At 39.7% G+C, this 16,907-nt stretch overlaps 3 protein-coding genes across 3 annotated transcripts; 1 reads left to right on the top strand and 2 right to left on the bottom strand.

The window, feature by feature from the left end:
• The first annotated feature begins 215 nt into the window (after positions 1 to 215).
• On the top strand, positions 216 to 3,582 carry LOC131312128 (protein POST-ILLUMINATION CHLOROPHYLL FLUORESCENCE INCREASE, chloroplastic). The gene is made up of 8 exons (XM_058339882.1): positions 216 to 553; positions 1,340 to 1,466; positions 1,729 to 1,813; positions 1,911 to 1,989; positions 2,317 to 2,430; positions 2,511 to 2,623; positions 3,059 to 3,169; positions 3,289 to 3,582. Exons 1-8 carry the CDS (start codon positions 451 to 453, stop codon positions 3,391 to 3,393), a joined length of 837 nt encoding a protein of 278 aa, XP_058195865.1. The 5' UTR covers positions 216 to 450; the 3' UTR covers positions 3,394 to 3,582.
• Positions 3,583 to 3,720: 138 nt separating this feature from the next.
• Positions 3,721 to 7,228, bottom strand: LOC131312127 (SNF1-related protein kinase regulatory subunit gamma-like PV42a). The gene is made up of 3 exons (XM_058339881.1): positions 6,625 to 7,228; positions 4,994 to 5,345; positions 3,721 to 4,180 (listed from the first exon to the last, which is right to left on the bottom strand). Exons 1-3 carry the CDS (start codon positions 7,029 to 7,031, stop codon positions 3,839 to 3,841), a joined length of 1,101 nt encoding a protein of 366 aa, XP_058195864.1. The 5' UTR covers positions 7,032 to 7,228; the 3' UTR covers positions 3,721 to 3,838.
• Positions 7,229 to 11,737: 4,509 nt separating this feature from the next.
• On the bottom strand, positions 11,738 to 14,506 carry LOC131312129 (topless-related protein 4). Its single transcript, XM_058339884.1, has 3 exons — positions 14,393 to 14,506; positions 12,616 to 12,813; positions 11,738 to 12,479 (listed from the first exon to the last, which is right to left on the bottom strand). The coding sequence occupies exons 1-3, from the start codon at positions 14,393 to 14,395 to the stop codon at positions 12,300 to 12,302; spliced, it is 381 nt and encodes a 126-aa protein (XP_058195867.1). The 5' UTR covers positions 14,396 to 14,506; the 3' UTR covers positions 11,738 to 12,299.
• Between the last annotated feature and the right edge of the window lie 2,401 nt (positions 14,507 to 16,907).

Below are 16,907 nucleotides of genomic sequence, written 5' to 3'. Positions count from 1 at the left end.
TTGACAGCTAACATAACAACGGAAGGACTTGCTCTAATCAAGCAAGTCATCTTAAGTGGGTGTTTGCGAAAACTTAACAACGGAAAAACTTGTCTCATACATAAGCTAAGCTCAAATAATTTTTTTAAAACTCGTTAAGTTTTCAAACCAAACTTTATCAATTACCCACTCGACTTTGTCAATATAGCAAGGGGCGGACTTGCTCTAATCAAACAAATAAGTCTATTCGAACTGGGAAGAAGATTTTTCCTGGTTGTCAAAATCTGGCGCGATATTCTCTTCTTTGGTTTCACAAGATATTTCTGCAAAATCGTGTCTGTGGTTGCACTTCTCTCTCTCTACGATATCCTATATTCTCTCTCTAAAACCATCTATATTCCATTGGACGCGGATTAATTACTCATCGACTCTACTAAACACACTCCTTCAGTGCACCATAAGGCATATAAAATGGCGGCGGCAAGTGCTTCAATCATTACTTCTTCGCCCCAGACCCGATTTGCTGCTCGTTGTTCCATCAACAATGCCGTTCCCTCTGCTTCGTATACATATGGTTCGTTTCCTTAATAATTCCGAGCTTCTTCATATTCTGTTTAACTTAATTAGTGGCGGTTTAGCTTCTCTCTAGAGATTCAAGATTCAATTTTTCCGATTTTCTATTCCATACTATTTGTCCGAGCTAGCCTGTGCACATCTCGACTAATCACTGGCCCTGAAGTTACTAACCGATAGAACTCTAGTGGCCCAAGAGTTTGTGTGCAAGCGGTGAGAGTCGAAACGAGTGCAATTTTGTTCATCCTCCCTCTTATTGATTGAAATAATATAGGTCTCACCTATGCAATACACGTTTTTGGTAAGCATGACATCACTTTGTGGCGGGATCCACAAAACTCAACTTGAGTCGGAACTGTTTCTCTCCTTTCATCAAGGGTCATGTTCCTTTTTGCGGAAGTTTAATAACACGATAAGGTTGCGTTTGGTTTGGATATATGTAAAATTTGAACCAAGTCACTTTAGTGTTCGACTTCAGCAAGAATTTAACAGGTTTCGCAACAGTGGGTTGTGAAACTAGTGTGGAAGAAGATGAAGTAGAGGAAAAAGCTACGTATTTTGAATCTTTGATAAGATACTTTAACTACAATTCTTCCCCTGGAGGATTTCATGACACTCCTTGTAAACTCCATGTTGAAAACCATATTGAAATCTTTGAACCTTGGTTTGAGCTATGTTCCTAGGATAATGTTGTATCCGTTCATATGAAATTCCCGTCTATCCAAACGGAGCCCAAAATAAGTGTTTAAGCTCAATATGAATTGTTGTTCTTCCTTTTTTGATGCAGCTAGTAGTGTCACGGGGTCTCGCTTGCTGGGATACCTTCCAAATAAGAGGAGATCTGTGAAGATTAGCAGAAAGATAACTGCAGCTGCAGCTGTTGTAACAGTTCCCGTTGAGGAGGAAGTCAAAGAGTATGCCTCACCACTTTCACTAGCTTGATGGGTTACAAGTTACAATCTATGAAATTATCCTTCCATTCCACATTAAAATTTATACATGAGAGTACTTCGGTTTCTTTTCATTTCCTTATCTGATGAAAGCACCTCGTGATTTATGATAATATGTAAACCGTCATTCATATCTATCATATATGAGTAACAAGAAGCATGTTGAGATTTAACTTGCAAGATTAAATTGATTATCTTCTTTTTATTTTGCTCGAATCATTTCCAGGTTCACACTTCCTACTTGGGCTGAATTTGAATTTGGAAGAGCTCCTGTCTACTGGAAAACCATGAACGGTCTTCCTCCTACTTCTGTAAGTTTGGCAATCGCGTGACAGCTTATTTTGAGAACGAAAGCCCTTTTGTCTCGGTTGACCATTGCATTGATCATGTTTTTACGTACTTTGACAGGGGGAGAGGCTGAGGATTTTCTACAATCCAGCTGCGGCCAAACTTGTTCCAAATGAAGAGTTTGGAATTGGTTTTAATGGTACTTTCTCATGCATTTTACACTAATGTTTTCCCATGACATCAATGGCACACAAGAAATAGACATTACGCAGTAACAAAGATAGTCTCATAATCAGAAGTATAAATTCCGTGCAAAGACTAATATGTAATAACAGAAGTCATATTTGAAATTTTTAGTGTGGCTATAATTATCTGTGGATTCCCATAAAGCACCGAATAGAATTGAACTTTCCACCTGAAAGCTACGAAAACTATAAACCTTTGCTTTCTGGTGGAATATTGACTTATTGCCCTAGTCAAGTGTACAATTTATCGATCCACACTTGTTTGTTTGTATATTTTCCAGGAGGTTTTAATCAGCCCATCATGTGTGGGGGTGAGCCTAGGGCTATGCTCCAGAAAAGTAGAGGCAAAGCTGATCCCCCAATATATTCAATCCAAATATGTGTTCCTAAACATGGTTGGTACCGTTTCTCAAACTCATTTTGCTCGTCTGTCTTCGTGATGTTGTTAACCTTATGGTCCATCAAATTCTTGCAGCTGTAAATTTGATCTTCTCGTTCACAAACGGAAATGAGTGGGATGGCCCCTATAAAATGCAGTTTCAAGTTCTGAAGCCTTGGCAAAACAAACCAATTACCTTTTTCAATGCGGTAATGAAACACTCCTTTGGCCTGCAGCCTAACTCTTACCTAACTACGCAGCTTGAAAAGTAACATAGCTGTATGATATTCCACTCATAAATGCCATATCTGTTTTGTTATCCAAGCCTGTGTTCCGATCATGGAATTTTGTAGTTAATCACTATGGGAGAGGGGAATGATGGGAAAACCAAAGACGACTACATTTCACTATCTTCGTTTCTTGTCCCATACATTTTCCTTTCCCTCTTAAATCCATGATGATAACACACCCATAACCAAGTTCTTGTCATGGAAAGCATAGTGGGTGATCTCCCACAAGAAGACTTGCTTTGTAACGACGTTGAATTCTTGCTGCTGTCCTCAAAAGTTAAAATTGTATTTTTTTTTTTAATCTAACGGTCTTGTTAGAAACGTGCCTTGACTTGGTGATTCATACTGTATCAGGGTCTTGCAGAAGAGTTGAGTAAAGATGGTGCGTGTGACAGGGCAATATTCCCAGATTCAAGCATTGTCGCCACAAGATGTGCTCTGATGGGGAACCTGACCATTGAAGGAGTAAGTGAAACTTGGAATCCACTCTTTTTTTTCTTGCTAACCATTTCTTTCTTCGTCAAAAATTTGAAGAACTGTTGTTAACTAATTTTAGCTAATGTTCCAACCGCATCCAAATGCAGGGCGATCGCTGCAATCTTGACCTTGTACCCGGGTGCACTGATCCTTCCTCATCTGACTACAACCCCTTTGCCAATGTAGATGATGGATCATGTCCGATCGAATAGATTCAGAGGAATAGCATGATCGTGTATGTATTCTCCAATCTGACGGGTACGACTCTACGGGCAAGTAGTAAATATTGTAGATACACCATCCCAAAGGAGTGTCCTGGTATTATTTCCAGGTTCTTTTGTTCATAACTCCGCTTATGATTTTGCAGTAAAATGGGCAAATGAAATTAGTGCGTTGATAAACCTGCTTCTTACTATTCCAAAAGATTCTAATTTTGCAAAAAATACTTATGCTTGAAAATCCCTGTACAGCTTGATTTTACCTCTTTCGTGATATCTACGCTGAAATAACTAGGAAGAGAAGTATGTGCAAAGCTGGAATTTCAACAGGCCAACACATATTGATATTCTGCGTAATGTTCTTAAAAGCCGTTTACACCCATGACGCTACCCCTGAATTGTCATACGAATGATAAAACTTGAACCCGATAAGATAACATTACGGGGACTCAGAAAGCAAAGAAACCCTTATGACTCTAATCATGTCTGTCAGAGAAACGAGTCCATCGAGTGAGCCTCGTTGGTCGAAGACCCAGACACGGTGCACATGTTTGGTGACGGCCTTGTCGATAACTTCTGCGAGAGTTGATTCAGCATGGCATGTCACGAGTTCTCGTGGTGAGGTCCCCTGCTGCTGCTCAGAGGCTGTGTGTGAAGGGATTGTTGATAGCTTATCGGTGAAGTCCGGAACACTTGATTGCAGCCAGGTCTGCATTTGGGAGATTGGACATTCCCTCAAATCTGTGGATGAAAATGTTCCTATGAGCTTCCTACCTTTCCCCTGCAATTCCATTAGTAAGATGAAATGTGAGGTCAAATTGTACTTCCTGATCTAGATGAAACAAATGGGAGATAGTTCAGAATATAACTGGTAATTGTTTCTTCTGATCATAGCAAACAAAGTGGATAATGGTAACTGAGAGAGAGATGTAGGGCGACAAACCAAAACACATGGAGAGTAATCTAGCAATCACAAAGAAAGAGCAAGATATGAAGATTAGATTTGGCAAGATAACCAAAGTTCACACAACTCGCACCAACTTCTACTATATATGCTCAAGAAGAATTTGCACAAAGTGTAATCACACAATCACAACAAAAGATTGTTAATGTTCACTACCGTGATACCCTATAGGGTACAATGGCAGTTGCGAAGTTAGCCAAATAAATAGCCTAGGTTTACATGCAACACATTTCCATGACACCCTAACTGGTTATGAATATCAAATGTGCGACCCTTGCGTATTGGTCGATTCGTGAAACGTAAACTTCTAGACATGCAGACTTATGTATTGGTCGGCCCGTGAAACATAAACTTCTAGACATGCAGACAATTCAGATGCCGTAAAGCTCTTTTCACGACTAAAAGGGTCTTAAAGTTTCACAATCACGTCACCATGTAAATGACTATCATACATGCTTAAGGAAAGCAAGGAGGATACATTTAGTTTGTCATTCAAAATTCTCTTTCATAATTCCACCTAGCACTAAGCATAACATATCAAAACCGATATTCACAAAATGGGGAGAGTAGAAAAGGAGGGACAACAATAAATTTCCAGAAAATTGAGACAAGTCCATGATTTGAGCTTACATTGATAAGCTGACTGTGATCCTCTTCCACAGTATTTGAAGCTTCAACAATAGGAACAGCATTAAGTGAAGCAGTCCTCATACACTTTATGGCTTCGATAACTTTAGCCTTCTCCGTCACCCCAAAAACAACATTGGTGATCCCTCCCAACTGGGCGATGGTCCGCGACATGATGTCATTCAGCTCAAAGTCGTGGGCCTTCAAGAACTTCAAGAGGTCCATTTGGGTGAGCATTCGGTAGCTTGAGGCTGACTCAACGAGTTCTACGCCAGCTGTGTTTTCCATGTGGCTTTCTAGGGGTACTAAGGCACGGTGGATACCTTTGCTGAAAACTTCCATACCGTCTGGGATACTGCATTAGTTTTTGGTATAAGCAATTGGTGTCGCCCATTGTCTTGTTAAAGAACGGTTATACATAGGAAATACTATCAATAATGATAACCTCAAAAAATTTCACAGAAAAGTGTTCAAAATGCTGTGTGGTGTTCTGGAATGTGAAGCTAATAGCACGTACTATATTTTTTTTTGCTCGGCCCTAATAGCACTATATTATTTGGTATGTTTCAAAGATGAATCTTGGCTTACATATTGCGGCAATCCGATACCACCGCAGTAATTCTGTCATTTTCCCCATTGTTCTTCAACATAATAAAACAGTTGCAACGACTATTAACGACCAATTACATAAATCATATAAACCTGGTCTTCTTGTGTGCTTTTTTATTCAATCCTTTTATTTTCTGCATTCGTATTTCTGGAAGTTTGTGGTTGAGTTTCGCACTTCTTACCAGCGTATATAAAGAAAGTATCCCAGTGTAGGGTGTGCAGTTCTCATCTGCCTACTTATCTTCAAAAAAATTCTCACAACACAACTGTTCTTCCAACACAACTGCCAAAATGATGTGAAAGAATGACATTGATCAAAAAACACCTTGATGACTTCTTTATATAAATTTGTTAGCCTATTACTAATCCACATCATTTTGCATATAACCATACTAAATATGAATCGACTACTAGATAGGTCAAGGATCTTTATGCCCTTATTGAAAAAGGATTGGGTGCCGAGATGAGGCACTATCATGTGGTGCCCAACACACCATCACATTTGTGAGAAGATCCTGACTATCTATTAGAACATCACGTAGCTGTATCAAACAGTACACAATATGTTTCAACATTTACCAAGTATTCTCGAAACACAATTATACATGGATGTAATTGTACTAAAACTGAAATTTTGAGACAGAAACTTCGCTAGTGGTGTTTGCCAGTGGTCTTGAAGCAACTACCATGTGATGTACCCTCCCAGCACATGATGAGATTCACATGAAATTCATATGCTTCAAAGCGTGTTCCACTAATTAAACTAAGTATTTATTTGAAAAATAATACTAATTTTTGAATTAAATGTGATGTATTGACCTATCTCGTAAAGCGGTTAAAACGAAAAATAACTACTTAAAAAATAAGAACCTTAGCGAAATGAAGCCTTTTGATCCGCATGAATGTGGGGGCGGTGGTGGAGTTGGGACACCACCCCCAATAAATTACTTAATTTTCCCAAGTAGAAATGACACAAATATAAACACAAAACCAGAAAACAAGTTAAATTATCAATCCACACATACCTAGTATTAGGATTGAGTGTCCACAAGCTAAGACTCTCAAGACAATACCCGATGATCGACGACACCGGAACCCCCATCCTCTCCTCCACATCACCGCCACCGCCGACATCATCCCCGGCGATGTGGGCCAGTATATCCAACATGGTAACCATCCCTATATAGTGTTTCCTAACAGCACCAGTCTGCTTATCGGACTCCAATATCATGGACCCACCCGCCCCTATCCAGTGCCCCGGCGGCGCCGCCACCGGCACCGCCACCACGCGGTTGGCCACGAGGGCGTTCATGGTGTGGGCCAGTGTCGCCGTGTACGGCACCTCCACCAGCCGCCGCTTGTCCGCCGTCAGAACATCGCTCACCTTCTTCTCCCTTAGCTTCTGGGTAGTGCTATTTCCGTCGTGTTGCATTTTATTGATGTTCAACTCCAGTTACGTTGTCTGCAATTTTTTCTTTCTTTCTTGTTGGATTTTGTTGAAGAAGATGGCTATGGAAAAGTGCATCAAGTGGTAGATAGTACTCCTAGTATAATAGTGATGATACGTATACGTGTCGAGGTGAGAAAGTGAATAGCTGGTGTTTTTGTTTTGCTACGTGGCGATGTTTCTGTGCTTGTTAGAAGAGTCATAGCCTATTCACTCAATATTTTAAAAAATTGGTGGGAGGTCCACTGTAACATGTTTGTAACCCACTAAGTCCACTTCTAAATTTCATAACCTATATAGTAGTACTAATTTATTCTCTATTTTTTTTCAAATGGTAAAAATCAGCAGGGTTAGTGAATTGTTAGTTTGTTAGTCAACGGAAGGTTCCTGTCCATAGCTTTGAACCTCAAACATGCTCCATGTGGGACTCAAACTCAAGTTACCACTGGAAAGATAAATGAGACTAACTTAAGTAGTTTGGGCTTATGAAATCTCTATAGTAGACATATTACCAAATCCCCCTTAGTTATACTTCATTCGTCCCCAAATAAATATTCCGCGTACCTTATAAAAGATGCCTTTTTTCATAAAAAGAATAAAAAAATTCACAAATCAATAGATATCAAAGTCTAACTTTGCGTGCCTAACATTAGTTTAGGGCCAGAAGGAGTATATTTTTGTGATCATACAACTAGCATATTGGGCATTGTATGAGGTGGGTTTTCTTTTTCCGTTTTTCTTTATTAATGGTCTAATTTGAAGGGAATCTTATTAGTTGGGTGTCCAATTGAAAGGGACAAAGTATCGTAAGATTGGCCCAACACATGAATTGACACTACACGAGCAAAAGGGTTTCTTTTGTGCACGAGTGAGAGTTAAATCCCAAACTAAATTTTTTTTAAAACTTACCAGATAAATTTCCTGAGATGCAAAAACAAGATTTGATTGCAATTCTTCAAACCAAAGTTAATACTGTAATCAGGCTGGGATTGGAGTCAGGCCCAAGTGCCGCCCAACAAACCGAGCAAGGTAGACCAACACATCATATAAAAGGTCAAACCGAGAGAGAGAGAGAGAGAGAGAGAGAGAGAGAGAGAGAGAGAGTCCATTTATGTTGAGAATACAGGAAAAAGATACAGTAATATCCAAACATCTCCAAGTACAAGAAATATTTTGCAGAAATATGTTTCTGAGCTCAAAAAAGAAATATTTTGTAGAGGCCCTAACTAACAATTCAGTTAGATGAATACTCTCTTACAGAATTTTCAAGGGAAAAATCCCTGAAGTAAGCCCAGTTTCTACTCTCTAGCCATCCGTTTCCTCCTCCATCTACACTCACTCTACACATTTCTGTCATCTTTATATTCACAGAAGCAAATTATATTCATGGAAGCAAATTGGCTTAATTGCAAGAACACCCCCTAAACTATTGCGTTTTGGCAAGTTCACCCCTTTAAGTTTAAATTCGAGCAACTTCACCCCCCTAACTACCAAATTCGAGCAACTTCACCCCCTCCCCCATTTTCTGTTAAAAAAAAGGACGGAGACGAACAAAATTACATTTGTACCCTTTTGAAAAAAAAATACGGTGATATTTGGACAGAAAATTGGGTACCAGTATCACCTAAAATTCGGTACCAGTACCAAATGTGGAAAAAAATTAATTTTTTCCAAGTCCGATATTCTCTCTCCTGCCCCACTATAAAAAAAAAAAAAACAAGTCCCCACTCTTCCTTCTCATCCTACAACCACAATCAGAGCCCTAAAATTTCCCAAATATCTCTCTCTCCAATCCTCCATAAACCCAAACCCACCACAATTCAGCCAGGAATTTCGAGATTCAAGCTTCCTTTCCGTGATTCAATTGCAAATCTCCACTGGGTTTATTAAGTTCAGGCCAAAAAAAAATTTCTCTCTTTGAACAAGGTAATTTCGAATCCCTCTCCTTTCTCTCTACAATCTCACCACGACCACGGTAACCCGTTACACTCGCCCATCTCTCTCTCATAGATTCGGGCAAAACCCTGACACCCCCTTTCCAAAATCAGTCCAAAAATCACCAAAAGCCTCACGCCATGGCACGTTTTCACTCCCTTCTCAAGCTCACCACAGAAAACCCTAGTTTATCTCGTTTCTCATGGCTGTGGGTACTACTGTCGTTGTGTGCTATTTCTCTTGTGGCGGTTGTTGTGGGAAACAAGCACTCGGCTGTGAAATCAAAGGGGTTAGGCAGTGGTGGTGTGGCTTCAATCCAACCTAACCGTTGATATAGGTTGATTTACCCCGAGCGTAGGGCTAGGTCGTTGTCAGCATAATATCCGGAAGTCCGGTATCGTTCCCACAGGGATGGTCTTTAAAGCTTGCTAGGATTTTTAGATGTAAGGGTTTGCGGCGTTTAGACGGCCAACTTTTGGTTTTGCTTTGAAAGGTGAAAAATGCTCTTATGAAAAAGACTAGAAATGAGTTTTAACTAGATTAAACAAGCGGCAAGGCGTAGAAGTTCATAACGCCCGTAACTTAGGCCAACTAACCATTCTCAATGAAAACACGGTTGAATCGCACGGCATAGGCTATCAACCGGAAGATTTTGCTATGAAACCATTAAAGACTAGAAATTAAGTATGAAGAACAAGCGAGCTCTTTTATTCCTTTGGCAAACACGAGGCGAGACATAGCTCACGGAACCATATGTGCTAGCATATGATCACCGGAGGTTAACATCGACAAGTTTTGTTACTTAAAAAGTGAACCACGCTCATTTTCCTTCGTGAACCTCAAGTATTTAGTTGAGAAAGGTAAGATTAACATAAGTCACATGACGTTAATCACTCCATGGCCAAGCCTAATCAACTACTCATGCATATTAAGAATACTAGAAAGCATGCTAGAATTGACAAACATGTTTAACCGATAGAACCGGAAATAAACTTGATTTTATAAAGGATCCAAAGCATACGAACAACTTTAAAACACGACAAATTAACGTAACGTAAATACCTTAATTGTTCTTGAGGAATTACAACTTGAAGGGTTAAGAAATCATTAATGGAGAAAAACTAAAGGTAGTAATGTTCTAGCTAGCTTTGGAGGGAGAGAGTGATGACTATTTATACAAGAAAGCACTTTCTCTCTCCCAAAAATATCAGAAAATATCCAAAAAGTGGAAACATGCCACAAAAGGAAAGTTAAAATCTGACTAAAAGCATGTCGGTGAGTCAACCGTATCGATACTCTAATACCGTATCGATACGCTGAGACCCTGATTTAATTCCAAAATTCCCCATAAAGGAACCGTATCGATACTCTGGAAACCGTATCGATACCGTGCTGTTTTGACCAGAAATCCAGAATTTCACAAAGAGGAACCGTATCGATACTCTGAAAGCCGTATCGATACGCTGAGAGCTGCATTTCCTTCTGTTCTAATGAAGTATCGATACGCATATAACCGTATCGATACCGTGCTGTTTGCTGGCAGAATCAAGCCCCTCGTGTCCCGACTCAACACCCGATGGCCCTTGACTCTTCCCGACCCTCCGTTTGTTCATTCCATAGGCCGACGGCTACGCTCATAAGGCATCGCCACTTAGTTCCTCTCAAAAATTGTTCAATACATCAAAACATGGCCCTTTAATGCGTATTGCCTGAAACGCTCAACAGAAAACCTTACGCGCAATATCACGTAAAACAGTAAATAAACAAAAGTTAAATGACGTAAAACGGGACTAGGTGCGCCAAGTATCTACACAATTGGGTGCTTATCATGGTGGGGATGGTAAAGGCAAGAGGTCCGCTGAGGAAATGGCAGAAAAAGAGGCTGAACAGAGGAAGAAAATAAAGGAGGATGAGGAGGCAGCTAGGGCTCAGAAACAATGGGTAACCAGAGAGAGAGAGAGTTATCTGGTGTGTGTGAGTTGTTTAAAAAGGGTGAAGAAGGGCATTTTTGTACATTGAATTCGTTTTCCATCCAATTTTGAAACTTTCCATCCAAATTTATAACAGAAGTGGACGGAAAATGGGGGAGGGGGTGAAGTTGCTCGAATTTGGTAGTTAGGGGGGTGAAGTTGCTCGAATTTAAACTTAAGGGGGTGAACTTGCCAAAACGCGATAGTTTAGGAGGTGTTCTTGCAATTAAGCCAAGCAAATTCACCGAACCAAGGCGACTATCATATCAGCATTCTGCTACCATCAGAGCTATCTATACTACAAGCTATGATACCTACATTTACAGTTTATCCTAAAGAAAAATGGCTATGTACGTACTTTCAGGCAATCATTAGAGTTAAGGCACACGCAACCATTGTTACCTCGATGGCTGGTCTGAACCAGCTGCGAAGGGGGTAGTGCTAGGTCCCGCACCGTTCTCAAGCGTTTTGTGTGGTACCCCAAGTTCCCTCAGCATCCATGGGCTCAAGAACATGAACTCGACCATCAGTAAGTCCCAAGGCAAAATGATTAGGTTTTAGAGGGATGTGCCGTGATGACAAGTGGATACACTCTCGGGCTGTCAAATGATATCACGCGAATTCAGAGGGAAATCAATATCTTTTTCATCTAACGTTATTTACTTATAAGTAGTAATTAGTTAATAACTCGTACCTCGGGATTGAAGGTAAGTAGGTGGTCGGACTAATTCGGCCCTTCGTTGTGAGTGTAGCGGGCATGAGGACTGTTACGGTACCATCTGCAAAGCTTGCATATATCAGTCGGCCATCACATGAATATGTAGCATCTGTGATTCAACCACTCGACTATTATCTCCAGAAGTGCTAGTTAAATTGTCTATCAAAAATCCCATTCTTCTGTTTTAGCTAGCCACCTTTTCAATATCCTATCACCCATACAAATTGGTATGTACGGAGTGAGGGAAAAGCAACAGAGAGAAGTGAGTAACATAAGGGTTTCGGTATACATTTCGGGTTTAGTGCAGTGATTTATAATCTCCTCCATAATAGTGAAATCCGCTGCCCGTGGAGTTGGCAATTGCCTAACCAAGTAATATATCTTCTCTCCGTGTTTGTGCGAGGTGTTCCGGGTACATGGGTTTTCCAAAAATTGGCTTGAGCCATTTTTCGTTTCAGAGATTTTGTCCCGTCGTCGGAGAGAGGGAGAGAAAGAAAAGGTGGCGATTTGCTACTTAGCAGTGGCTACTGAAGAGTCGCCTAGTACTGTAGACCATAGTGGTTTTAGCTGGCCATTTAACTATTTTGCTCGAGCTATTCTATCGGAAATAGCAATATATCCAGCAGAGTTTTAAATCATTGTATTCGGGAAACATAATTTCCATGATACGGCCATATATCGGCCAATATCGGACCGTGAGCACTGGAGATTTGAACAATTCTTTGAATAGATGAGATTTACTTTTAGATCGATAGAACAGAAAATGCTCCTCCTAGACAAGAAAATGGGAGATTTGTGTATGCGATTCATCTGTACAAGGATAAGAAATCTTGAGAAAACAATGACTACATTAAAAAGACATTTTGAACATGAGCGCGTCAACTACAAAAGATGTAACAGAAAAAAGGAAATCAATTATAATCTTCAGAAGAAACGCCTTACGCACCTGCTTATTATATTCTTGCTTCGGTGCGTCATATATGGCAATTTGAGTTTCATGCACAACCAGCAGATGAAACTGATCTTGATGAACTTGGACATGAGTTGGTGCTGCAGGAGTTGGTGTTCTCCAAGAGGCCCCAGCTGGTATCTCCAAGACTCTACTAGCCTGATTCTCCCATTCATCTGAGCTCCAAACGCAGAGCTGTAAAACAAAAGCTCAGAGTGACCAAAAGATTTTAATGTGCAGAGACTCTAATTATATGTTTCTTCTCCGTTCAAATTGAAAACAAAGGCATAACAAAAGGGATAAATTTTCGTTTAAGAGTCCTCGTTTATTATTCCCAGCTTACCATAACACCAAAATCAATAACACTACAGACCCAGAATTTTCCCATTCTTTTACCCACAAAATGAGGTGCATTGTGTCAATTGAAAGACAGTGCTATATGGGACATACTCCGAGTGAACCTAGTCCACACATTTGGATTCTATTGAAAATTCTGGATACTTTACCTAAGTACGTGGCAAAAACTGACCTCGAAATAGAATTGAAGCACTTCAGTAACATGTACCCAACTACATGAGAAAATTCACTTCACGCATCTGCACTTATTTCATCCAACAAAATCTACCAGATTTCGGTACCAGTATTCCACATCAGTTTCAGTTCTTACATCTTATAAATAGGCTATTCATACGATTATACCTTCATCCTCTAATACAGACCACTCTATTTTACACAATACCTGTAAACAAGATACTTTAAAATATGCAAGTAGAGCTATGCCCATAGAGAGAGAGAGAGAGAGAGAGAGAGAGCTTTTATACTTCATTTGCCAATAACAACAATTTACACTGACATTCAAATGAAGCTTTTATATGACCAACTGAAACTTTTTATTCAAATGAAGCTTTTATATGGCCAGCTGAGATTAAAAGGTTTCCATTGATATCATCATGATAAATGTTTACAACCATTTCTCATGATACTTGAGCTTTGTAGTAAATACAAATATTTTGAAAATTCATGAAGCTTTCTATCCATTTTGAATGTTGCATCCTATCCCTCCTCTCTATATTGAAACCGTAACCAAACAAAACCAAACCTTAATTCCCAATCAATTGGGTCGGCTACATAAATTTGTTACCTCCATTGAGCTCAGTCGAGACTCGAGAGCATCTTGTTCCTTTCGAACTAACGACTCAAAAATCGATTTCTAGCCCTCCACTCCCCCCTTAGAGGGTAGTGTTATCCTCTAAGGTAACTATATCGCTAAGCAGTTGGCCTAGTTATCAAGGCTTGAGACTTAGGGCTTTACTCCCTCCTAAGGTCTCTGGTTCGAACCTCTTAGGTGCTATTAACTCCTTTGGGTCAGTCCATACATAGCTTTGCTCTGACTTTAATTGGGACCCCCACAAGTGATTGGTGGAATTGGCCCCCAATGACTAGTCAAGGTGCACGAAAGCTGGCCTGGACACCTGAGTTATCAAAAAAAGGTAACCATATCACTGTTCCTAACTACCGCAACTTGTCCCTTTCAAACTAACGCCTCTAGAGTCAATTTCTACCCCTCGCCTCCTCATAGTGTTACCATTTTCCGCATCCATATCACTCCTCCTAACTACAGAATCGGTCAATCTACCATACTCATGTCCAAACCAATCAATTTCCCCCTATATCCTCTCACTAAACAAACAAGCTCAGTCTTTACCTAAGTTATCAAGTCAATTAACACTCACAAACTAAGTAGACAAAGATTGGAGAGAGAGAGAGTGTGTACCATTATTGGTGATCGAACTGCGGGAGATCGCAGTGACGGGGTTGAGGTCGAGGTTTTGATGGTGATAAAGAGAGAGAGACAGGTGTCGGTGGAGGAGGATGTTTGGGAGAGAGAGAGAGAGACGAAGGAGAGGAGGGAGAGAGAGAGAGAGAGAGACGAAGGAGAGGAGAGAGAGGGGTTGTTTTCCGAGTATCTCACTCTCCGTGCCATGGGAGGACGACGGTGGAAGCTCACATTCCCGGCTTATTAATTTATTAACAAACGCGTACATTGTTAAGTTCATGAAAAAAGCGTGGTTATCAATCACGCTCTCTAATCCGCTGGCCTCAGAAAATTGCTCTTGGACGCAAAAAAATTGCTCCGGCCGCACGATTTGTGCCCTGGCACATTTTATGAGTAAAGCGTGTCCCCCAAAGACGCTTGAGGATATGCTTGAAATCAAGGGCCTGCCGTGCTCGCCAATCACGCTTTTCTCTTCCTGAGTGTGATTTTCTTTACTGAACACGCGTGTACCAACAACGATGTTGATTCCTCATATGCTCTCTTCAGGAGTAATTATTCAATACTCCCCGAATATATAAACAGTATACTCCCTCCTCTCACATAACATGTAGGTCCCATATGTGTCCCTTGTATGAGCCCCACATGTTATGTGAGAGGATGAAATATTCTATTCATATACGCCGAGAGTATTGAATAATTTTCGCTCTGCAGGGGTGTCTTTTGTCACTTTTTTTTCTCCTGTAATGAGAAATTGAAAATTTTGATCAAGTATCTACACTTATTCGATTAAGCTGGTTTTTTTGCATTCTACTCTTCTTCTTTTTTAATTATTGAACATTATTTGTGCGGGATCCATAGTGGGTCCCGCATGCCAATCCATGCACCATGCCTTTTAGTATAACTTTTATGTGTAATTTTTCACTAAACGACAAAAAAAAATGCATTTATAAAAAAAATAAGTGTGAAAATCATTCTCCTAAAAATATAAACTTTATTATAATTAAATGGGGACAACGGGAGTATTTAACACTAGTGACAAAGCCAACTTGTCTATTAGGCCAGTGAATTAGCTTTAGGCCTTAGATGTAATACCCCGATTTTTTGAAGCATTAATTAAATATTTCAACAACAATAATTTAGTTAATTAAAACAAAATCCACTTAATTGGCAGCGAAAAATCTGTCTTGTAACATCATAACCGAATACTTTTAGTTTAGAAAAATTACAAATACACGACCAGGAATTTTATTTACATACTAAAAGAGAACTAGAACAGAGCTTCTATATAGATTCCAGGCTTTGACAACCATTTCTTAGTGGTAAAATTATTCAGTACTCCCGGTGTATACTCCCTTCCCTCACATAACATGTTGGGCTCACGCGGAATCCACATGTAGGCCCCACATGTTATGTGAGGAAAGAGAGTATACACCGGAAATACTGAATAATTACTCTTTTCAGTGACTGTGTTCTTGATCTAGAAGAGGTGTCCCTCCATTCCGTGAACTTGGCGTAAAATATCAGGGGTCTCCTACCCTTTTAACTCTTACATTACATAACAAAATAACAGACAAGGATAATAATAAAATTGAACGCAACAGCGTAAATGTAATACACGAACTCGTCTCGTTATCTAATCTTTAACCCTTTTTTTTTTTTGAAAGATCAATCTTTCGGAAAAGACTACAATACACACTTCTTATTTGGATATGTATCATATGCACCCCCAAAATGTTATGAATTATAGAGAAATTGTTACGAATCGTATTGCTAAAAAGTTACGAATCGTATAAAGGTTACGAGATACCCAAAAATGTTATGATTCATAACGAAAATGTTACGAATCGTACTACTGAAAGGTTATAAATTCTAGAACAAAAGTTATGAAACACAATAAAATGTTATGAATTAATCATAAAATAGGTGTATATGATACACCCTTTTAAGGGGTGTGTATTGTAGACTTTCCCCAATCTTTAACCTAATTGAATCTTATAAATCTTCACCTTCGAAACCCATCTTCCCGCATTAATTGTCATATCGTGACCATCACATGATCCAATGCTTTCCCTCCCCTGAGGATGTACAAATAGCACACTTCCTTGTAATGCACACACAGTGCATGAGGGATGCACATACAACGCACTTCTTCAAAATGGACTTTAATCGCATGAGAATGTACATACAACACATTTCCCTGGGATGCACATTCAGCTCATACGCATACAGTACATGTTCAACCTTATCTGCCAATACTCAAATCATAAACTAGGTCCCGCGGATAACCCAACACGACATTGCTTTTTTCATTAGGGCAGTAATAATGTCAAAACCGTTTTTGTTGGTGTTAAAATAAATTTTGTTGGTGCCAAAACTTTAGTGCACAAAAGGCTTGTATCATTTACAATGTACAAGTCTATGTGATTTCTCTAATATCGCAACTCATCTAGTGATCCTAATGTTATTCTACGTTCTCAATAACATTACAATTCAAACATGTCTCAATAACATT

Source organism: Rhododendron vialii, chromosome 12a, assembly GCF_030253575.1.
Source record: "Rhododendron vialii isolate Sample 1 chromosome 12a, ASM3025357v1".
In the NCBI taxonomy this organism is placed as follows: Eukaryota; Viridiplantae; Streptophyta; class Magnoliopsida; order Ericales; family Ericaceae; genus Rhododendron; species Rhododendron vialii.
The sequence above is the reverse complement of the archived record's forward strand: the minus strand, read 5'-3'. Positions and strand labels throughout refer to the sequence as shown.